Genomic DNA, 23,501 nt, shown 5'->3' on the forward strand with positions numbered 1-23,501 from the left:
CAGGGAAGAGAGAGGTGCCAAGTAGGAAGCATCACAGTATGGAAGACAGTATGGCAGCAGGCTGTATCCAACATCTGAGCCGACCACTTTTCACCCCATAACGTGATGCTCCAAAAACGCCATCTATGCTAAGTGCTTTATAAACCGTTCATTTATTTCACCCGTACAACAACCACACGAGGTAGATTTTATTATCATCCCACTTTGGAAATGTAGAAACTGAGGCACAGGCAGGTTCAGTAATTGTATCACCGTGGTGGGATTTGTTTTCACACCTAGATCTGTCTGACTCTGAAGCCAACCCCTGAACACTGCAATAAGGTTATTCTCACCGACACTGATTAGGCGCAGGGAATGTTGACTTAAGGGTATTGGAGGCCTTAGCAAAGGTCTGGAGTTGGCCTCCAAGTCTAATGAGAGAGAGGTGGGAAGAGCATGGAGTGTGCTGACCTGCCTGGGGACTAGGGCTCCACTACAGTTAACTTTGTGACCTTACAGAGGTTGCTTAGCCTCTGGCCTCAGTTTCCTTCTCCCTAAAATGGGCCTAACTCCCGACCAGTCTGCCTCACTAGGACGTAGTCATGACACAAGCTGATGTGAAAAGCAAAGTGCTTTCAGCAAAGGAGCTTTTACAAGTGACATTTCCTAGTTGAGGTCCCTCTCAGGCAGTAGGAGTCCCTCCTGGATTCTTCAGTTTGCTTTTTTCCTTAGCGTTTTTTCCTTCCATTTTGCTAGGACCCTAATAAGGATGCCTATCCGTATAACAGACTAAATAACTTCCTTGCTTAGAAATATATCTTTCACTTTTTTCTAAAATTCTTAATTACCCATCTTCAGATTTCTATTCAGTCCGAATTCTATGTTAACTAGGATGGCATATTTATACATCCTATTTTTTACTTTTTTCATCCTATTTTTTTTTAATGTTTATTTATTGTTGGGAGAGAGAGCATGAGTGGGGGAGAGGTGGCGGTGGGGGAGGGACAGAGGACCCACTCTGCGGGGGCCCAAAGTCACAAGAACCCTGAGATCATGACCTAAGCTGAAGTCAGATGCTCAACCAAGCAACCAACAGAGCCACCCAGGTGCCCCTATACACCAATTTCTTTGACGGCAGTTTACATAAAAATAGGCCACTTAAGGGCCTCTTTGGCTCAGGTCATGATCTCTCAAGTTTGTGAGCTCAAGCCCCATGTCGGTCTCTGTGCAGACAGCTCAGAACCTGGAGGCTGCTTCGGATTCTGTGTCTCCATCTCTCTCTCTGCCCCTCCCCCCCACTAATGCTCTGTCTCTCTCTAAAATAAATAAACACTTTAAAAAATAGGCCACTTAAAAAAACTTTAATTGTTTAAAAAACACCTTATTTATTCAGCCTCTATTATGTGATAACTTTGTGCCAGTCATTATGCTAGGTGCTGGAGAAACAGCTAACACTTATTTGTTCGTTTGTTTATTTTTTAACGCTTATTTATTTATTTTGAGAGAGAGAGACCAGGGAAGGGGCAGAGAGAGAGGGAGACAGAGAATCTCCAGCAGGCTCTGCATTGCCAGTGCAGAATCTGATCGGGGGCTCAAGCTTACAAACCGTGAGATCATGACCTAGGCCAAAATTAAGAGTCAGATGCTTAACTGACTGAGCCATCGAGGCGTCCCCATTTATTTTTTTTAAAGTTTGTTAGTTTATTTGTGACAGAAAGAGAGAGAGAATGAGCAGGGCAGGGGCAGAGAAAGGGGAAGAGAAAATCTCAAGCAGGCTCCGCTCTGTCAGCAGAGAGCCCGACCCGGGGCTGAAACTAACAAACCGTGAGATCGTGACCTGAGCCAGAATCAAGAGTCAGATGCTTAACCATCTGAGCCACCCAGGCGCCCCTGTTTATTTGTTCATTCATTCAACAACCTGTAGCGAGTGCCTCACAGATCCCAGGGAACTGAGAGTTCAATAGTGATCAGTTAGACCAACATAATAGTCCCTGCCCTCAGGAAGCTTATATTTTGCGGGGGGTGAAAACGGATAAATAAAAGTCAACAAGCGCATACCTACATTTTATTTTAAATCATGAGAACCGTGACAAGGAATAATGCCCGAGGATGCAGTCTGGCGGAGGAAACCACAAATAATTGGGACACCAGATCATACGTGCAGTAAGTAAGCAAGCAGGGAGGGGCCGTAGTTTGAGCGGTCAGGGAGGCCTTGACTGAAAGATGGCATTTTCACTGGGCCTTGAAGCAAAAATAAGAGTTTTCCAGAGGAACAAGAGCTCATTTGAGGAGAGAGGGAGGCGTTTTCCTCAGTTGAGAGGCTATATGTCATCTTCTAGTTTCTCTGCCCAGACCCACCATCACTGTGGCTTCTTTGATCACAGAGCCTCCTTGTCTAAGGCAGAACTCTGAAACAGACAACTGAGTAAATGTTTCACTGCTCAGCACCACCAGGAATCCTCTCTGGAAGCCTTTGATAATGCAAACGGCTTGTTTGTCCCCGCCCCGGCTGTGGTGGGTGGGGGGGGGGGGGGTCGGGGTGGGAACGGGGTCAGTTACATCTCAGGTGAAGTTCATGACCAGAATGATGGACTGCCCTTGTCTTTGCCATTAAAGCAGAGTCAAATAACGCTACGCCTATGGAGAATGTGTCCGATATGAGAATTCATCCTCACCCTGACTTTCTTGGGATGCTTTAGGAATTTCCTAGAAATACCAAATTCTTGGACAGTATTGGACATTTAAATCTTAGGAAGCCTCTATCCCGTGAATACTCTGACACATCACTCAGGGAGACATATTGAAAAGGAAAGAACATGAAAACCCCTGTCCGTGTGCATGTGTCCCTGCACAACAGCCTGGCCACTGGCCTGTTTACACAGTCAACACAATCAAGAAATGCTGGATGCCAGGAAGCCTGGGTGGCTCAGTCAGTTAAGTGTCCGACTTCGGCTCAGGTCATGTCATGGTTCATGAGTTTGAGCCCCGCATCTGGCTCTCTGCTGTCAGCAAGGAGCCTGCTTGGGATCCTCTGTGTCCCTCTCTCTCTGTCCCTCTCCTCACACACTCGTATGCATTCTCTCTCTCTCTCTCAACAATAACTAAACATTAAAAGAAAAGCTTGATGTAACCCACAGACTTACAGAGGATGTAGCAAATCCCTCATAAACTGGTTTTCCTGTTGAATGTATGGCTACAGGTGCCATTTGAGTAGGGGGTAGGGGATTCAAAAGAGGAGAGCAGAGGGAAGTTGTGTACCTACCTACCTGCTGGGACCTGAGCTGGGTGCTTTTTGACCTTGTCTACTCCTCCCAGTAACCAAGAAGGGCTGATGGGGATGTGGCCATTTTTGTGATGTGCGCATGCATTCAGGAAGGGGAACATGCCTGTCCCAAGTCACAGCCAGGAAGTGGTGGAGCAGAAATTCAGACAGCTCTGCCTGGCTGCACAGCCCATTCCACCATAGACTGAATGTGAGGCCTAGGAGCCTGGCGCTTTCTGCAAGCTTGAGAATGCCGCGGCTCCCTGCTGGGATGGTCATTTTTTAGAAAGGAGAGCTGTTAATGAGGTTCTCCAACCTCCGGGGAAGCAGCTTTCCAGCTTTTTTTTTTTCGTATCCATTTGTCATATGGTGGTGTTTTTGTCTAATCATAAGTTCCTAGGGGCCAGGGACTCTTACTCAAGCGGTGTCTCTGTGGAATTTAATAGTGACAACACATAGCTCACAGGATTCTATTATAAGCGCTTAATGTAACAGTACAAATTTATATATACCGTGCTTAGCCTGTGCCACATCACACTTAGAGCTGTTTAGATTGGGTCAGGTCCTATCTCCCGAAATATAACAGCTACATATCAGTCAGCCACCAGTGAGTATTTGTTAATTTCCTACTGTGTGCCAAGAATTGTGCTAATCACTACAAAGAGAAAAAAAGACCACTGCTTTCAATCCACATGATGGTATGATTAACCTGTTACAGGGTCAGATGTTGACTCCTGGCACTAGGAATAACAGTAGCTGGAAATAGGGAGCAAGCAAGTCGAAAATGTAAAGAAAGACTGAAAACCAGGTCTACGGGCATTGCAGCAAGAGGACAGTGAGTGTGGCAGTCATGAAAAGTTCAAATGTAGACTGCAAGGAAATTTGGAGAGTGTATTCAGGAAGGAGGAAGGTTTTCAGGTATGGAAGAAGAGGGAGGGAGGGCCCTGGACCCAAGACGTGTCTTGAAGAGAATTTATGGAACAGGAAGATCATTGGGTAATAGGTAGGAAAACTGGAACATAAGACACATCCCAGTCTGTCATCTTTAATGTCCTGCTAGGCCCTCCTCATTCTTCTGGGAGTTGTCTGGTGCGTGCACACATGCTCCTGCGAGAGCGAGTGTGTGTGTGTGTGTGTGTGTGTGCGCGCGCACGCACACACGCGTGCACACACATGCATGAAAGTGTTATTTTTCAGGCTTGGCACATTTTCCCATGGATTATTTTCAATTCTTCTATAAGACTATACTAGATTACCAGGTTTTGATCCTGGTGATCTGCCAACTGTGTGATTTTAAAAATAGGTTTTTAACAGCTTTAAACAGAAGTAGTATTTCTGCCAGTGAGCGGAATTATGGCCCAAAGGCCCTCAGGGAAAACAAATACTTGGGAATTATTCTTGGGTGTCAGGATTTCTGGAATTTGACCCCCTAGACACAGTGGCTAAGATAACAGCAATGTTCCGTGGCACATATCCTAGACCTTGTTCTTAATTCTCTCTGATACACAGTTGGAAAGCAGCACCTCTTTGGTTAATCAGACCCTGGAGATGGACGCCTCCTGTTTGGAAAGAGTTCCCTAATGAAATCCTTGTTTACATCGTGATGTGTTTCTGTGTTCTGAACATGTGTGCCATTTCTTCCTGTTAAATATGTATTCGGTTCCCATAATTTATACTGTTTCTCCCCATTTAAGCTTGGCTCTCATAAATTCTAGGTGAACATCCTTGTAATTTCCAGGTCCCGGACTTGCAACCCAGATTTCCGTACCTGTTGCTACTAAGTGCTTGTTCTCGGAGGACTCTTCCAGAACTCGGAGCTCCCCACAGCAGTCTCACATGAGTGGCCCTCTAATATATGGGATTCATGTTTGATAACTTTGCAGATACCTTTTAGGCTAGCATTGAGCTGATCTTGGGGGGGTGGGGGGGTGGGAACGACTTACAAATCACCTTTTCCTGAAAAGGTGGCTCTCTGAATGAGGAAAATCCATAGAGACCACTAATCTCCATGCTTATCATGCATTTTAGAATTACTTTTGAAGTGTAATGAGCAGTATGTTAATTTATTAATTTTCCTCTCTTGTCTTTGTCCCATTAACAGGGTCTTTCTCCCCCAGACTCGTAAATTAAATGTGAAGGGGGAGGTATATGTAATAACACCAGTTTTCTCCTGTGGTTTCTAGAAATTGCTTTCATCTCCCATAGATGAATCTCATATTTGCCGTTATCTTTTAAGTGTTTGTTTTTCTTCTGGAGTCTCCATATGGAAATCCTGGCAAAGCTGTGGTCCCAGAGGATTAGCATATACGGCGTGTTTAGGAAGGGAGATGGAATCTGGGCTGCTACACTTCAGTTCCTTCAGCAGGGAAATTCCACCAGCCTCCACCCCGGCCTCTGAACCTCAGGGGGTAAAAGACCAGTCAGGTCCTAGGTCTGAAAAACTAACCATGCCTCCTGCAGGAGGGAGGAAGTCATTGCCTACTCCTGCACAGCCTGGTTCAGGAGCCTTCCTGCTATCTGAGAAACTAATTCTGGAAATTTGCACAGAGCTGTTCATTGTGGAAGCAGCTTTGATCCCCAGCAAGTCCAAAGCCCTTGGAAAAAAAAAAAAATCTTGCCGTGCCAGGGAGGCACTGCCATCTGTAGGAGACCCCCAAAGAAGTCGAAACTCCTGGGTCTGGTTCTGGTTTTCACATAACGGTCTGCTCTGGCAAGCCTCTTAGCCACTCCTTGTCTCTTTTATAAAGTTGAACTGTGACGCTGTCTAAACCAGAATGATTCTACCAGTAAAATAATGCCATCCAAGTAAAATAATGCTGGTTGAGTGATTTGAGCCCAAGGAATCAGAAATAACCTGAAGTTTTATTTCTGTCAGTTTCACTTTGCTTAGCCCCACTGTTGGTCTCACGTTTAGCAAAGAAACCCAGAGGGGAAGCAAGGAGGAATATATTGAGGAGGAGGAAAGGTCAGAGGTGGAGCTACGCTAATGTCTTCAGCCTTATGAATTTCACCCTTGTCTTCCTGCGGTGCTTCCAGGCATCAGATAGAGCAGAGCCCTCCCCCCGGACTTGCTTTTTATGCCCTCCGCACACTGAACACTAATTCTGCCCTTTGCTGTGTCTGTACCCGCGTGCTCCCACCAGTCTAGCTCAACACTTACCAAGGGCTGTTTGTTCCCAAGCGTCTTCATGCCAGTTGAAATTGTATCATTTGATGATTACACAAGGGGATGAAATGTGAGTGTAAAAAGAAAATCATTTCTATGAAAACTGCATTCTTGGAGGCTTTGGGGAGCTTGAAAAGGCAAATTGTCAGGAAAACCGTCATTGAGATAGGTGTAGGACTTAGAAGGTCCTGGGGGGCGTTTGTAAAACTCTAGAAGGATTGTGCTCTCAGGTTGCTCTGGGTCATGACGATCTTGCTCCGCTGAAAGAAACTGACAGTGGAGACAACAGTGCATTGTGGTATAGGTGTGCAGAGTGGAGGTGGAAGAGCAGAAGTGTGTCGGGGAAAACCGGGCTGGTTCTCGTACTTTGAACCGCATAGTTCTCGGGCGCCTGTCTGTGTAATTTTCTGTAACAAGGACTTAGCTGCTGCAAGGATTTGACACATAATGAGCGCCCTAAGGAAGGTGTGGAAGGGCCTTCTCTGGAAGCCTTTGTATGTAGAAAAACACCCATCTGCCCGGATGATTTGCACATACATAGTAATGGGGGAGGATATGGCGGAGAGGAAACCGGTCACAGTTTTTTTTGGGGGGGGGGCAGGGCAAGTGGACCCTGAGCTTCTGCCTCCCTTCCAGCCCCATTAGGGCTTCGTTCTTCCAGATGTGAGAAAGGCAGAGGGTCTTCCTGGCACAGACCCCTTTTGGATAGCAGGGGTCTGTGCCAGGGAGCTGCAGGGACCCCTTTTCTAAGCTGAGAAGTGGCTCTGGGTCCACCCAGCATCCGAACAAAATGGAAGAAAGAACAGGATGTTTTTGTTCCTGTCTGTTGCCTGAAGGCACCTCTCCCAGAAACAAAACCAGTTTGATTTTGATTAACTTTCTCTTCTTTTAATTTCAATTTTCCTTCTTTTGACTTCTTTAAGGATTACGCCAAAGCCCCAGACTGATCATAAAGCCTCAGAACAGAGATTTCAATTCAGTTGCCCAAGAAAAGCATGTTAATAACCAAAAGCAGTTTCCTAGCCAGTCATTTCCTGTGTTCCCCAAATTGTTATTTTTTCCTAAGATATGTATCTTTAGATAACAAAAACTGTTCTCCCTCTCGACCTGGGGAGGTGATGAGGCAGGAGGCAGTCGGAGGAAAGCATAAGTGAAGGACAAGTCAGAGAGGCTGGGAAAAGGGTTCCCGGGCTAAGTATGTGCTTTATATACAACCAGCATTGGAGTACATTTTTGGTACCGAAGGAAAGAGATGAAGCACCCAGAAATCTAATACTGACTTTGCCACTGACTTGTTCCACCGCCCAGGGCAAAATTCCCAGCCTCAGTTTCCCCTTCTTGGAAGGAGAATGAAGGGCACCGGCAGATGAGCCGCACACAGGCGGTTTGGAGGGAATGGAATGTTGTCTCAATGGAAAGTGCGTCGGTGAGGATTTGCTGCAGAAATGTGGCGATCCGATCTCACGGGGTGTTGAAAGCAATAACCAGTTACGAAAACGGCCAGGTATTTACGTTTGCAAAGCACTCCAGATACTTCAACACCTGATTCTGTGAAAACGGGGTCGGACATCTGCCTTACAGAAACGTTTGGTATATCTGACATTTGCAGGTGAGGGGTTGAGAAGTTTAAATCTTTTCAGTTCCCTGTTATTTTTTCCCCCATTCATCCCTCATCCTTAAGCGGGCAGAATGTCATGCCTGGGGCATATAATGAGTGGCTTTTTACCTTGCCTGAACACCTGCATATCGTTTTGTTTCTCTGGAATAAGATCTTTACTTCATCCACTTACTGGTTAAGAATTAAGATTCCTTTTTCTTTTCATTCCTTTTGTTCAAGGCTTTGTGATAGGTGAGAGATGTGCTTACTTTCACATGCATGGAAGACTCACCCATAAAAATGAAGGTCTTTCACAATGCATTAGCTGGGTTTTCTCTGTGATGCTGACCTTTGACCCCCACGCACAATGTGGCATTCAGCTGTCCTGTTCTCTGAAGTGAAAAACCTTCAGAGCCCTCCACAAAGATATTTCACCAAGAGTAAGCAGGCCATGAACTAAATGACTTAAGATAAGAAAGCGGTTAATTCTGAGATAAAGATGAAGGCAAGAGGGCTGTAAAAATGACAATGCCCAACAGGCCAGATCAGTGATCCCCCCCCCTCGCCCCCCCCCATGGTGGGAGTGACAACTCAACCTTTCTTAAGACCTAGATTAAAGAGACAAGTAAACTTTCCATTCAATGGACTTTTTTAATGCTAGGATTTCTTTGGACAGACCTGCCCAGTGTTCCTTGGTAGGATTGATCAAAGAAGAGTGGAGAATCTTAGGGGGTTGGGGGAAGGAAGCTATTCAGAATGCATGAACCTAGGGGGCCTCTTGGGAGCACTGCTTTTGGAATCCTTATCAAGTGCTCTCATTCTAAGGGTCTCGGGGCTATAGGCATTTATGGGCTAGTTGGTAAGAAAGAACACTTCACAAGTAACACGTGGTCCCCGTCCTTACCTTAGAAAAAGTGCTGAGAAGGTGACAGATTACAGCATTGCCCGCTTCGCCCTGCCCTCTTACTGCTCTCTAGAAACATAAGGAAAGACTGAGACTTAGGAACAAGCCTTGGGTGTTTAATTGTAAGGTTGGTTGAGGAGCAGGAGACAGAGAGGCGAGGTAGGGAAAAGTCATGGTTTGGTTTACACACAAAAAAATCGCTCCCAAGGACTGCCTTCGGAATACTTGTCTGCCAGTTGAGCGAGGACATCCAGATTTCCGTGGTGTGAGGAAACTGTTCTTTCACTGTATCTACCTCACAGTGGTAACTTGCAAATTTTTCCCCCATGAAGCTTTATTTTTGGAGACCGCTGTAATTTACATGTTGGGACCTATTATTAACAGCTAGTTTTATGCTGTTGTTGGAAATCTTTACATTAGGAAAGAATGTATGGGTTGTTCGGGCCGGGGCGGGGAGGAGGCTCAGATGAAAGGTTACCTTGTATAGTATCTCAGATCCGTTTGGGATCGGAGAATGGATTGGAAACCCGCATCCCCCTAAGCCAAAAAAATTCTCTTGGTCGGCCTAGAAGTGGCTATCTTGGGGGAAAAGATACTGTAAATACTTTTTAGGTTGTCTATTTGGGCACCACTGTGGCATAACTATTGCAGTCCATCCGAGGAGAATTGATTAGCCCCTGTAGACGCTACATAGCATATTTTGTAAGTGGAAAAAGCAGAAGCAATTGTGCTATATTTAAATTTCAGCCCATATTTGGGTAATTGGAGAAAACCTCTTTTTTTTATTAAATTCTACCATCCAGTGTATGACCGGAAAACTTGGTGACCTCATATCTGACTACTGTCTGGGATCGGAGAGTGGTTAACATTGGTGTAAGAATGTATCTTTCAAATGCCTTTATTAAAGAGATCGGGGTAATGTTTTACAGTGCTTCTCCGATTATTCCTTCAAAATGATAGTGCTCAACTCAGATGCTGTGTATTTTGCATTGGTCAGGATAAGTGTTTTCCACAGAAATGACAAGGCTTCGGGTTCTCAAGATGGCTTTCATTATGAGAGGTCACGCAATTTTCACACATAAACAACTTCATAGCAGATTCTGCTTCTGTCTTGTGTTTTTAAGCTGTTCTGGGCAAACTCTGAAGAGGAGTTGTTTTCCAGAAACATATTGGGGGCTGTGTAAAGTGTTGGCCTCTAATGAGTAATTATACAGGGTGATTGGTTTTTGTTTTTTTTTTTAACGTTTATTTATTTTTGAGACAGAGAGAGACACAGCATGAACGGGGGAGGGGCAGAGAGAGAGGGAGACACAGAATCGGAAGCAGGCTCCAGGCTCTGAGCCATCAGCCCAGAGCCTGACGCGGGGCTCGAACTCACGGACAGCGAGATCATGACCTGAGCTGAAGTCGGACGCTTAACCGACTGAGCCACCCAGGCGCCCCAGGGTGATTGTTTTTAAACTAAAGATGGAACAAAGAAGATCCTGGTAGAACCTTCCCAACTATAGGAACCCAAGCTGAAGCTATTATACTCTTTGCCAAATCTAGGTACATTGCCAGTTTGCTGGCAAATGAAAGTCCCAGGAGGGGGAATGTGAAGGAAAATTAGGACCTGGGAACCCCCAGTAGAATAAAATTGCTTTGAAGAAGACATTTAGTAACAGTTGTTTTTCCATATGGCCTTCTTTCCCACCACAGACCCTGGTAGGATTCTCCACCATATCCCTAAAGGCATTTTAATATCCCATGCTTCATTCCTTCAGCATGTTTTTATTGAGAATCCACTCTGTGCCACACCCCTCCATCCAACCTCTCTTACCCCGTAGAAGAAGATGCTTTGCTGTCCTGTATGCCAGGGAGAGGACTCCAAGGAAAATGGGTAGAATGAGAATACCAGTTAAGTCAAGGGCCACGTACAATGAAAGACCAAAATTGAAGGAGTCGGCAGAGGAAGAGGGAGTCTGGAAGGGGGGGAGCACAGGAAGAGAATGCTGTCACTGAGGCAAAGGGAAGAATTTCCAGGAGTGACGGACACTGACAGATGCAACTGACAGGCTGGAGAAATACGACTAAAAAAGTCCTAAGTGGATTTAGCAATATACAGAGCCTTGGTCATCCTGGCCAGAGGGATTTTAGTGAAGTGGTGAGGATGAAGTCCAAGTTCCAGTGGGTGGAGGAGTACATGTGAGGTAACGTGAAGACGGTGAGTGTAGGCAGTTTGAAAGGACAGATGGTAGCCTACAAATGCGGGTTCTCCCCATGCGGCTCGTGAGTGAGGAGGCACCAGGATCAAACCAGAGGTAACCATCTCCTGCCGGCTCTGCGTTTACTTTTTCAACGCTGTCATCGATGCTAGAGTTTTTGCGTTACTTGTACCACAGGACACAATTTTATTTTGTCCTGTTATATTGATCTCCGATTCGGATGCACGATTCTCTGACACCAGCTGGGCATCCCACAGTTCATCTGAATTCTGACACTGTCTACCTGGAGAGAGCATCAGATCCCCCAGGTGAAGGGCTCACTTCTACGAGATTGTTCCCACCCGCTTCAGACGCCAGTTGCAAGTCCAGACTGTCACCTGGGCTTCTGACCGCCCGGCTGTAGATCAGAGGTTCCCCCATCCCCTCCTTGGGTTGGATTAATGTGCTAAAGTAGGTCACAGAATTCGGGAAAACATTTCCTTACTTGAGGACCAGCTTATTATAAAAGGATACAACTCGGGAACAGCCAGATGGAAGAGACACATAGGGCAAGGTATGTGGGACGAGGTGCGGAGCTTCTGTGTCCCCTGAGTGGCTGTCTCAGCCGCTCCACATGTTCATCAACCCCAGAAGCTCTCCAAACGCTGTCCTTTTTGGTCTTTACGGAGGCTTCATTCTGTAGGCGTGGCTAATTAAATCATTGGCCTTTGCCAATTAATTCAACCTTAGAGGGACTGAAAGTTCCAACCTTCTAATCGTGTGATTCGTTCCCCAGGCAACCACTCCCCATCCTTCGGTGGGGTCCAAAAGTCACCACATTGACCTAACTAAAGACACCTGGTATCACTGTCATCACTTAGGAAATTCCCAGGATTTCAGGAGCTCTGTGCCAGAAACAGGGACAAGAACCAAATATATATAATTCTTATTATAAAACACAGTATCATGAACTTAACCCATTTTTTAACTGGGGAAAGAATTCATTTTATTCAACATGTATAATTGGCTCTCAAGATAAAATTAGCAATACAATCCATATGAATAACATTTCACACAGTGTAATTTTACCAAAATGTCAAAGAAAATATAGCTTCAGGTATAACGTAAATACAACGCAGTCAGGAACAGAGGCATAACTTTAGATACTTCAAGAAAAATTTTAGAGAAACTAATGCCTTTAGACAGCAGTGATAAGAATTCAAAGCAAAGACAACCGTAACTTAATACCCTGCCTAAGTATTGTCCAGTTAACATTTTGCACACAACATACTTCAGTTGTCTGCAGCAATCCTAGAAAGAATTGACATACACACAGAGAAAAAAACTCTCTTGCCCCAGTAAAGTAAAAATTAAACCTTTTAGGGGCACTTGGGTGGCTCAGTCGGTTAAGCGTCTGACTTCGGCTCAGGTCATGACCTCACGGTTCATGGGTTCGAGCCCCACATTGGGCTCTGTGCTACAGCTCAGGGCCTGGAACCTGCTTCAGATTCTGTCTCCCTCTCTCTCTGCCCCTCCCACACTCGCGCTCTGTCTCCCTCTGTCTCAAAAATAAATAAACATTAAAAAAAACCTAAAAAATAATTAAATCTTTTACATAAAGGCATTTGAGTTCCTATATGTGGGAGAAGTACCTGGAAGGTGAATTCATTAAAGGGAGCTCACTCCTGATGCCTGAAATGGGGAAGAGTCTCCTAGAAGGGAACTTTGGGGGTTTTTGTTTTGTCTTGTTTGTTTGTTTTTAATTATAGAGGGTAAGCAGAATGGATTCACCGGGAAAGAGTAGCCGTGGTAGGAGCTAAACGTTGCCTCTGAGAGTTAAGATGTTCCAAGGAACAGACTGGAAATGAAGGAGAAAGTGCACAAATATGAGTACAATGCAGAGCCTACATGAAAGTATTTATCTCCCGTTTTCATGTGTTTTTATCGAGTTTATCTAGATTAAAGCACTACAGTCGTATTTTCAGGCACTTAAAAAGCCTAGTTCTTCAAACACTTCATACGTTCTTGTTTATTCTGAAACAAAACCATTTTATCAGCTCTTCAAATTGTTTCATCTCTCTCTTCAAGATGTCCACGCAGGGCCCAAGAAGGATCTCAAGGACCTCTACCGTTGCTAACTGAACATTTGACCTCCTTGGCTGATGATGTCCTGGGCGGTTGCCAAACAGGCTGACTCTGCAAAACATTCTCATTCATGATGCCTCAGAACCCCCACCTCCTGTTGCTTAGCTTTTCAGCCAGTAGTTTGCATTCACCTGACTGAATATGTAGAAATTCTCTGCATTTTCATCCTGAAGAAAAATTCTTTTTTCAGACTAATAGGTTTGTCTTCCAACGCATCCGGTTTTTTTTTTTTTTTTTATACTTAATCCTTCTCTAGGGACTTTTTTTTAAAAAGGCATGGAACTTACGGGACAATTCCTTTCTTTTTTTTTTCTACTCAGGCTAGCTTTGTGATTGATCAGTTAATGATTCTTTCTTGGCCCCCAAAGGTTTCCTTCCGTAGTTACAATAATAGTGGTAGGTGTGGTATAAGAGGATGTTAAAGTGAGCTTTCCATAAAAGCTCTACTGTTACACTGACCAATGCAATGCTGCTGGTTCTTTCACCAGGATGTCATCGGCAAAAAAAGCAATTCCCATTATCTCCCCGTTCAGCAACCTGCCCTTGGGCCTTGACTTTTGCGCCATACACTCCATTGAATATCTGAAAAAGCAACTCTTCCTCAAGATCTCTAATGGGGGAAGAGTCTTTAGAGGTTTCTTTCAGTTTCTATATTTGATCCTGTGTCTTGGAATAGAGGCTACACAACACTGTGGCTCACAGCATATACTCCGTCTTCAATGCTGTAATCAAATGACATTCTCTAAAATCAGCTGACCCAGGCCACCTGCCATTAGCCTAGGAAACAATTCTGAATTCATTTTCATCCAGCGAGGCACGCGTGAGGAACATTTCCTCTTGCATTTGGAGATGTCTAGCGCTTGCAGGACTGTGGTTGCTCCAAGATGGGGTGACCAAGCTCTTCTGCATGAGGAAGCCGTCTCTAAAGTGCCCTCATACTCAAGTCTGGCCTGGGCCCTATTCCGTTGCTGTCAGTTTTTTAGCACACACCAGTCTTCCCACACATGGCCACTCCCTAAATAACGCCTTTGGACTTCAGATCACCATCTAAGATGAGCACCTGAAGGAAAACAGACGCGCAAGCGGCACAGACCGCAGCGCCAAGAAGAGCCATTGGCAGTTGCCAGGTGTTGATAGAGAGGAGAGGAAGCCGGTGGGCGGGACTTCCTCTGGTGAGGCGGAAGCCCGCAGGAGCCGCTAAATTGCTGTAGATTCCCAAGCCAAAGCTGTGAGGGGCCGTCGCACTGATGACTTAGACTCTCAAGACTACCCCATGCCTAAAATGTAAGACAGCTGTCTGAAAAGGAGGCACCACGAGTACCACTTGGTCAGCCTAGCCGTGATGCGAGCGTGTAGTGAGGAGTTCTAGGGGTGATGCAGCCAATTCCGCGGTCCTTGTGGGAGGCCCAGGGCAGCGCCATGTGTAGGGCGGCCCCGGCGCTCCCCTGTGCCTAGGGCCACAGGCGCTCTGTTGAATTTAAAAGACCACATATAGCGGTCCTACTTGGGGGGCTCATCCAGCATTTTCCCCCTCTCCTCACTGTGAGGGAATGGTGTTTAGACTCTTACGTATGGGTTAAAAAGACTTCCTTTGCAAAGCAACATGCAGAAGAATGAACTTGATACTCAAAGGCCAGGTAGAGTCCTGGATGGGTTTTTCTAGAGGGGAAGGAGGGCCGAACAGGGTTGTCCAAGAAGAGCAACCTACCCACCAGATGGTTAAATCAGTTATTAGCTACCCTTCCTCCTATGCTTCTGCCACCTCAACAATTGCTTTTTCCCGATTCTACTGTGTGCTCGTGCCGTCGAGACTTTATTTGGTGGTGCTCATGCTACAGTTTGCCTTTGCGGTCTGTAAGAATCGGTTGGAGCAAATATGAAAGGTTTCTGTCAAGTTAGACTATCCTACACGCTTCTTTTTGCTAAAGCCCTCCCTTTAGTTGGCCAGGAGTGAGTCATTCCCGGGCAAATTGGGTTTTGGTTTGCAGTCTTTGAAGGTCTAAGAACGAACCCATTTCTTTTTCACCATTGTCAGTCTCAGCCTTCTGTAACTGTTGAGATAGGATGTAACAGTGATGGAGCAGACACAAATTAAATTTGACCTTGAGACCACCTTTTTGTGCAAAGAGCCCCAGGAGATGCATAAGTGATCACTGCCCTCCAGTGGAACGCCATTTGGAAAGCTGCCAAATAATCCACTGCAGAAGTAATACCAAATGGTTCCCTAGTGATCTGAGTAAATGCCTAATTTAGTTTTGCTATTGACTACCCCTAACTTCCGTTCTGTCTCTCGTGGAGGGACTGTTTATAGTATATGTAGTGGTTAAAAAACAGGGTCTTTAGAGTTACATCCTGATAGCAAACTGGCTCTGGTTCTTAACTTGCTGTAGGACCTTGCGCGCATAACTTCCCCTGTCTTAAGTTTCAGCTCTCATAGAGGTAAAACGGAAGTGGTATCTAACTCAGGGTTAATATGAAGACTAAATGCCAGCAAAGTGTTCGGTACATACATAGTTCAATACTGGGCACACGGTGACTATTGTCTTAATAATGGTTGGTGATGTTCGCCAAGAAAACTAAGATTAGAGTGTTTGCATGGATCAACACAAAATCTGGCGTCTCCACTAGACAGTAATGTAAAATACATGCCCTTTCGATAAAAGGATCAGTATAAAAGGCAGCGTATTGAAGATGCCTTTTAAAAAACACCTCTTGGGTTGACACTGCATTCAGTACTAGAAAAGTGGAGGCACTGCTGTGATTTGACGCAAGCTTATAGACAGGTAACAAATGAGTTAGAGAGCCGCGTTCACTCTGCAGACTGAAGGAGACCGACCCCTGGGCTTCAGCATTTCTGAGGTTGGAAGGTATGATGCAAAGACTCTGAGTGTTTGTTAGTATCATTTGGTTGTCCCCACAGGTTCCTAAATTAGGTAAGGTTGTCTTCCAGAAAGCCATGAGTCTTTAGTAAAACAGCAGACTTTCCTTTGTTTAAGTACAGGACATTGCTACACGTTTCTCCAGCAACGTAGAGCTTATGTTGGTTATGTTTGGGGGGGGGGGGTGGGCATAAGGAGTAGCTGATGTTGAGTCCGATCCCAGCCTACCTGCTGACTAAATGAACAGTTTTTCACAAAGCAGGCTCAGACGTTTATATGGATTGCCTGGCTCCAGGGGAAATCTTTAGTGCTGAGTCCGTACAGATTAGGAAATGGTTGATTATGAAGTGCCCTTAAATTGTCCCACCTTCTCACGACTATTTCTCTTGAAACGATGATATCAAGGTGCCGGTTGAAGGACCGGACAAGCTCCCCCTGTAACAAATTGATAAGCCTCCCTGGCAACACACGAAGTCCTTCAAGATCTCAAGTTCTAAGTCTTTGTGGGAAGGTGAAAGGAGAAAACTGTTACCACCCTTTACTCCTACCCCCATGGCCAGTGCCATCATATATGATTAATACTTTTAGTTTGGACTTTAAATGAGGACAGGACATAAAGAGGAGTTGCAAAAGTTATGGGAATGAAGAAATCTAGTCAAAGTCACTGAGGTTGAAACTTGAAAGTGATCTAACTAGGCTGTACTAAAAGTTTCTATAACTGGGGCGCCTGGGTGCCTCAGTTGAGCATCCAGCTTCGGCTCAGGTCATGATCTCATAGTCCATGAGTTTGAGCCGCATGTCAGGGTCTGTGCTGACAGCTCAGAGCCTGGAGCCTGCTTCAGATTCTGTGTCTCCCCCTCTCTCTGCCCCTCCCCCATTCATGCTCTCTCTATCTCTCAAAAATAAATAAGCCTTAAACATTTTCCTTAAAAAGTTTCTATAACTTGGGACACAGCTTCATCTTTTACCTTATGTGTCACTCTCCAACCAGCCCTGAGTGTTTATTTTCCTTTATATTTAGTGAAGGGACAACGACTGTTTTGTGTGACCCTGCATTTGACTTGTGGTAGAGTAACCCTCTTCATCCAAGGTTGTTCACTGAATTTCTCCCTGGGGATCTCAAGAGGGTACGGAGGAGAGGAGTGGTTGCATTCTGCTATGGATTGGTTTCTTAGTATTACTTTTGAAATGGAAAACAAGAGTAGTCATGGTGAATCCATGGATTTGGATGACCGTTCCCTTTAAGTGTATTACCAAATGTCATACCGTCACATACTTTGCGTTTATCCTGAGTATATCCTCCTAGGTGCTCACGCCCCTGGATGTAAATAAAGAGACACTTGGGTCTCTCTAACCAGCATGCTCGGTCAACATGATAGTATGCAGGCAAGTAGACACGAGGAATTAGGGTCTAATACTTTCCTCTCTAGATCTAGATTTTAGGATTTGGGATTTGGTGTTTGTTTCCCTTTTGCTAGCTTTCCTTTTTAATGTTCCTTGTTTTGTATTTCTTTTGTAGATTAAATGTGGACAGCATTAGGGTAATTACAGGCAGAAAGTTTGGGGGGGCGCGTTAGCCCTCTATTTTGAGTCAGGATTTTAAACTGAGGCTCGGTGAATTGAAAAAAGATGATCTCCGTTTCTGTGGAACTCTAAAGAAGAGGTTAGAAAGTGGACTTATTATTTAATAGAGTAAAAGAAAAAAAAAGGTGATAATGGAAGGCCAGGGAATCGAGTGTGAAGATTGAATGTGATACAAAGAAGTAAAAAAGGAGGTGGGGGGGCAGTGATGTGTTCAAAGGGAACGCCTGGCAGTCCATTTGGTTTGTGGTGAAGCCTCGTTCCACGAAGAGAGAGTAGCTTACAGGCTAGAGGTGTTTATTGCCAGCTCAGCATTTCACACCAGCCGTCTGGCCTGAATCTTTTGGAGCTGCCAGAAACTGCTCAGAGTTGCACAGATTCTTTAGCCTAGTAGTATGACTTTAGGGCCTGATTCCTATCTTTTTTCATCTCTTTTGATTCTCACCTTGAGCCAACGGGGTGATTTGAGATCGGAAGGTGAGTGGCAGGACTTGACTCTCTGTTGCCATAATCATAACAGAATCGTACACAGGACATGTGCACTCTATAGGGCTTCCTCCGGGGGCGCCTGTGTGGCTCAGCTGGATAAGCATCCGACTTGGCTCAGGTCATGATCTTGCAGTTTGTGAGTTCAAGCCCCGCGTCGGGCTCTGTGCTGACAGCTCAGAGCCTGGAGCCTGCTTCCGATTCTGCGTCTCCCTCTCTCTCTGCTCCTTCCCTGCTTGCACTCTCTCTCTTTCTCAAAAATAAACAAACATTTAAAAAAATTAATTATAGGACTTCCTCCAACAGGTCTGTGTAGCAGGTTTTGTGTTTCTAACTACAAAAGGCTTTTGCTTCTGCCAGTGAGTCCTGCATAAATGATTATAAAAGTTGCAAATATGTTTGAATCCCATCTTACTTAGAGGTACTGCCTGATTCTGCTGGAGGATTGGGGGTGAGGTGCAAACAATACGAGTGTGTTTTCTTTTTCTTTTTCTTTTCCCCCCGCCTCTCACCAGCGACTCCCCCTCCGCTCCCCCACCCCCAATGTTTTTTCCCTGAGTCAAAACCTAGCCAGTGGTATTGCTGGTTGAAAAATCTGGTTTTGACTGTCAACTGAACAGGTTAGATCAGAAAGGCACTGAAAGGGAATAAAAGTGGGGGTCCTTCTTAGTCCAAAACTGCTTTTTGGTCCAGGACTTGTCGATCGAGGAATATTATTTCTTTTCCTTTTCCTTTTTAGTTTGGTCTAGCCTGGTGGTTGGCAAACTTGGGCCTTCCGGACTGTATCTGCTCCACTGCCTGTTTTTGCCCAGCCCAAAAAGCTAAGAGTGGTTCTCATGTTTTCAGGTGATTGGGGGGGAAAATCAAAAGAAGAGTCATATTTTGTGACACGTGAAAATTACGTGAAATTCAAATTTCATTGTCCAGAAATAAAGTTATTTGGAACATAGCTGCATTCATTTGTTTACATACAGTCAATGAGTGCTTCTGTGCTACAATGGCAGAGCTGAGCAGTTGCAACAGAGACCATATGGCCCCCAAAGCCTAAATTATTTACTGTCTGGTCCTTTACAGACAAAAACTTGCCAAGCCCCGCTCTAGGCATTTAACCTGAACCTTTCCTACATTTCAGAATATTGTCAGTTGTCTCTTAACTCCTGACTGCTCTAAGAAAATGGAGAAATGCAGACACTTGTTATCATTTCCTTTCAGTTAGCCAAGGATTTTGGAATTGTGTGACAGCCTCCTAAAAAAGGCCCCGGGACGAATATGGTGAGAAGTGGGAAGGAAACAGGAAGTATCTTATGAAATTTTAAATCAAATATCATTTTCATCCCTTTCCAAAAATCTCTAAGATGGAACATCTGTGACAGTTTGGGGAAGAAAAGGAAATGTTTGTTCGAAATAATACCCTAGTGACTATTCTTAGAGCCTCCTTCCGACTCTTCTTTGATAAAAACACAGAAACTCAAATTAAGATTGCTTTTATCAATTGACATCTTCATTTCATTTCATCTTCATATTTTTAAAAATATTTTTTTAATGTTTATTTTTGAGAGAGAGAGAGAGGAGCAGGGGAGGGGCAGAGAGAGCAGGGGACAGAGATCCAAAGCAGGCTCCACCCTGACAGCCGAGAGCCTGATTGCGGACTCGAAACTCACAAACCTTGAGATCGTGACCTGAGCCGAAGTCTGATGCTTAATCGACTGAGTCACCCAGGCTCCTTTTAATTTCGTGACTTTTTAGTTTTTGTCAAGATATATTTTTTGCCCAAGTTCAGAGCCAAAATTCTTCTCCCCAACGTTCAACTTTCCAAACATTTTGCTCTGTAGGTGCTGAATTACCTGTTTATACTTGGGAAAACTGAGGCTAAGACAAACTGATTTCACCTTCGGTAATCAAGAGCAGTGGAGACAGAGGCGCATATCCAGTATTCCAGAGCCTGCCCTCAAAGGGCTGCCGCTTATTCTTTGAAAGTGAATTTGACGGCACGCCTGAGAATTTTCCCGTTTTCTTGAGAGAGAGTCCCCTCTTACTCGGTGGGGGATTTAAATTTCCTCATTTGGACACATCCGAGAAAGAGAGGAAAGTTACCTTGTTTTTTCACTCCTACCCCTGCAAAAACAGTAGAGGGGAAAGGCTGGGGTGGGGGGCGGGCAAAAAGGGAAATCTCTGAAACTAGAGAAAACTCAAACAAATTGTGGCCGGCCGACTCAGCATTCCTCACCCACAGTTGGTCCTAATTAAGGAGACTCCCGTTAAACAGCTCAACTTTCTGCTCTGTTTTTGCTTTGCTCTGGCCCTGCCAGCTGACATGGCAGGGCTTTAAACCACACCTCGGAAACAGTCTCTCATGTCTTCCCCTTCTATTCTCACTTCTGTCTCTCGCCCGCCACCCTGCAATTACCCTTTCCCACATTAAGATCCCAATAAAACATATTGATACCTCTAATCCTGTTGCATCCATTTTGTTCCACAAAGTGCTATACAAGCTGTTTGCGAGGCTGAATAATTGTGTGTCGTGTCATTAGAGGAGCACGCGCAGAACCCGATTTCATCATGAAAAGGTGGAGTTTCGCCAGGATTATTTTGCTGCCAAGTCAAAGCAATAATTCCTTCCACTTTGCTTGACTCCTTGATTTTCTCAGTCCATAGATTCCACTGAGCCTAGCTGACGGATTTGGGTATTTTAGTTCAGCTGTAATGGCCTGTGGTATTACGATCAAAAACTTAAATGAGTAAATCTCTGAATTGAAAACTTGTCTGGATCATGGAGGTGGTCAGGGTCCAAGGCAGCCTGCTGGGGGTATTGGTGTAACAATAAAGAATAAGCTAGTTTTCATCACTTAATTGTAATATTAGTCTGCCCAGGCTGCTTCAACAAAATACCAAAGGCTCGGAGGCTTAAGCAACAGAAACTTATTTTCTCACAGTTCTGAAGGCTAACGTCACGAGGTTGAGATGCCGTCAGGTTGGGTTTCTGGTGAGACCTCTCTCAAGCTTGTAGACCTTCTCTCAGTGTCTCTGCGTAACCTTTCCCTGTGCACATGCACAGAAAGAGCTCTCCGGTGTCTCTTCCTCTGCTTATAAGAATACCAACCCTATCAGATTAGGTCTCCACTCTAATGACTTCATTTAACCTGAATTACCTCCCTAAAGGCTCTATCTCCAAATGTAACCATTGGGAATTATGGCTTCAGTGTAAAGATTAGGTAGGGAGGACACAATTTGGTCTGTAACCATGGTCTAGGCTTAAGAAACTCTTTTAACCTCGGAGCGAAGATCCAATGCCAGAATCAAGAAGGCAATGCTTGAAGCATGGTGCTCTGAGGCAAGACAATAATCTAAAGAAACTTTTTTCCTAGGCCATAGACATCTGAGAATCTGAAAGTAGGGTCCAAGGCCAGAAAAGCGCACATATGCACAGAATTTTGTACACCACTGCAAGGGCATCCAATTTTCCAGACCAATGAAGGACTCCATGCTAGCAGGCTAGCTCTCTCTAAAAGCATACTTGCTTTTAGATGACACCTGTACAGATTCAGGCATAGGGTATGAAAGAAAAACATATGTCTTTATTTGGACTGAATGGGGTTCTGCCTAGAACTGGGCCTGTGACCCTGTCCCCACCACTCAAAAACCTCAGGCCTTCTAGAAAAGGAGAGTGAGCTCAAGTGGACCTGCTGATCGTGGCTCCAACTTGAGCAAGAGTTGAGGTGAGCTAAAACTGGGGACAAGCAGAAGTTTTCTCACTTTTCTGTTATATGAGGCATCATCGGAAATAACACAAGTCTTCGCTCAGTGAGTACATTAGGATGATGTTTCATATTGTCGGTGGTATGGCGGCCCAGTGTTTATCTACGCTCTTCCCCCGTTAGGTGCCACAGGGAACTTCGGCGGTCACTGTAGAAATTATGAGCCAAGTGACTTAAAAGAAAAAGACCACAGGGGAAATCTGTGATTTCTGAATTTTACAGAATGGTCAAGGTACAGTAGGGCACTGGGGTCTAATTTCCTTGGCTTTTACTTCAGATCTCTAAGAAATGTCTTCAAAATTTGTGGTATTAACCGTTATAAACTTCCCAGTTGCATCTGAGTAAAAATTCATCACCTAGATGTTGCCACAGATGCCCTAAAGTGATAGGCTTCAAAGTTGCCGGGACTACGTTCTCTGATTTTTCAGTGGTGCCAGCAATAGCACATAAGCAAATCTATAGTAATTCAGTTTGCACTTTGGGTCCCCAGCCCATAGCCATTCACAAAATTAGCCTCAGCATTTGAGAGACGAACAAAATTAACCAGATAGTTCTGTGATTCAAACTGAAATTTAGGAAGTGTCTTCAACAAGTCATTGAAACCATTAGTTTTCTTATGCGCTGGGATCCTGGTGTGAGCTTACTGCCAAAATATCAAGGAGGCCAAAGAAATTTTCCTAATTGTACGTCTCCTCCAATATCGTATCAGACTCTGGTTACCTTGTCCTTTAGGGTCCCTTCTTCCAGGTGATCTTTACTCTTGATTAAGACTTGGCAAAGTCTTAGCTTAAAAAATTTACATTGGCGTCTTCTCCACCCTACCCCCTCTTCCTCTGAATCTCTCACTCTGTGCAGTTCATCCTTCCCTCCCATTGCCTGGCTTTGTTGGCCAGATCAGGCTAGCTTGCTGTGGTTTCTGCCAAACCACAGACATGTAATGAAGCAGACACTGCACTCCCCCTTGCTCTTGGAGTGCTCTGAGGCCACATGGGGGTGGGGAGCAGGAGAGGTTACTTACCGACTTTGAGAACTTTGGCGGTACTTGAGTAGAATGTTGGTTTTTCTACATGGCCTTGATTCATTTGCAAAACTGAACATCACACAGTTGCCCAATTTCATTCTGACTCTTTCATTATCTTTTTTTTTTTTTAATCACTTATCCTCTTTAATCTCTTGAATGCTTTCTGAGGTCTGTGGCTGATAATTCGATGCACGCATCCAACAATTCTACCACATTTGCTGCCATCTTGGGAAGGATAAGCTGAAGTTTAACGGCACACCATAGCTTTCCCAGGTCACGGACCAACTGTAATCGCTGCGGCAACTAATGTCTTCAAAGCTGACATTTCATTGACCAAAAGTTTCCTGTTTAGAACAGCACTTTCCGATAGAAATATGATGTAAGTCACGTATGTAATTTAAAATTTTCTAGTAGGCACAGTTTAAAAAGTAAAACAGGTGTAATTAATTACAATAACATTTTATTTAACCCAATATATCTAAAATATTATTTCAGTATGCCATATAAAGTTATAGTAAGATATGATTTTTTTTTTTCATACTA

The 23,501-nt window shown here is 44.6% G+C and overlaps 1 protein-coding gene across 6 annotated transcripts in view; it reads left to right on the forward strand.

Moving 5' to 3' along the window:
- Positions 1 to 23,501, forward strand: part of NAV1 (neuron navigator 1) — a 243,928-nt gene that overhangs the window by 176,927 nt on the left and 43,500 nt on the right. Inside the window, exon 1 of one of the 6 annotated variants that reach the window (XM_042976525.1) lies at positions 14,296 to 14,520. The exons of the other annotated variants lie outside the window; for them this stretch is intronic. Coding sequence (XP_042832459.1) covers positions 14,510 to 14,520 — 11 coding nt within the window. The 5' untranslated portion in view covers positions 14,296 to 14,509. Of the gene's footprint in view, positions 1 to 14,295; positions 14,521 to 23,501 lie in introns of those variants that run through there. 6 annotated transcript variants of the gene reach the window in all.

The sequence above is a fragment of the Panthera tigris genome, chromosome F3, assembly GCF_018350195.1.
Source record: "Panthera tigris isolate Pti1 chromosome F3, P.tigris_Pti1_mat1.1, whole genome shotgun sequence".
NCBI classification, from domain to species: domain Eukaryota; kingdom Metazoa; phylum Chordata; class Mammalia; order Carnivora; family Felidae; genus Panthera; species Panthera tigris.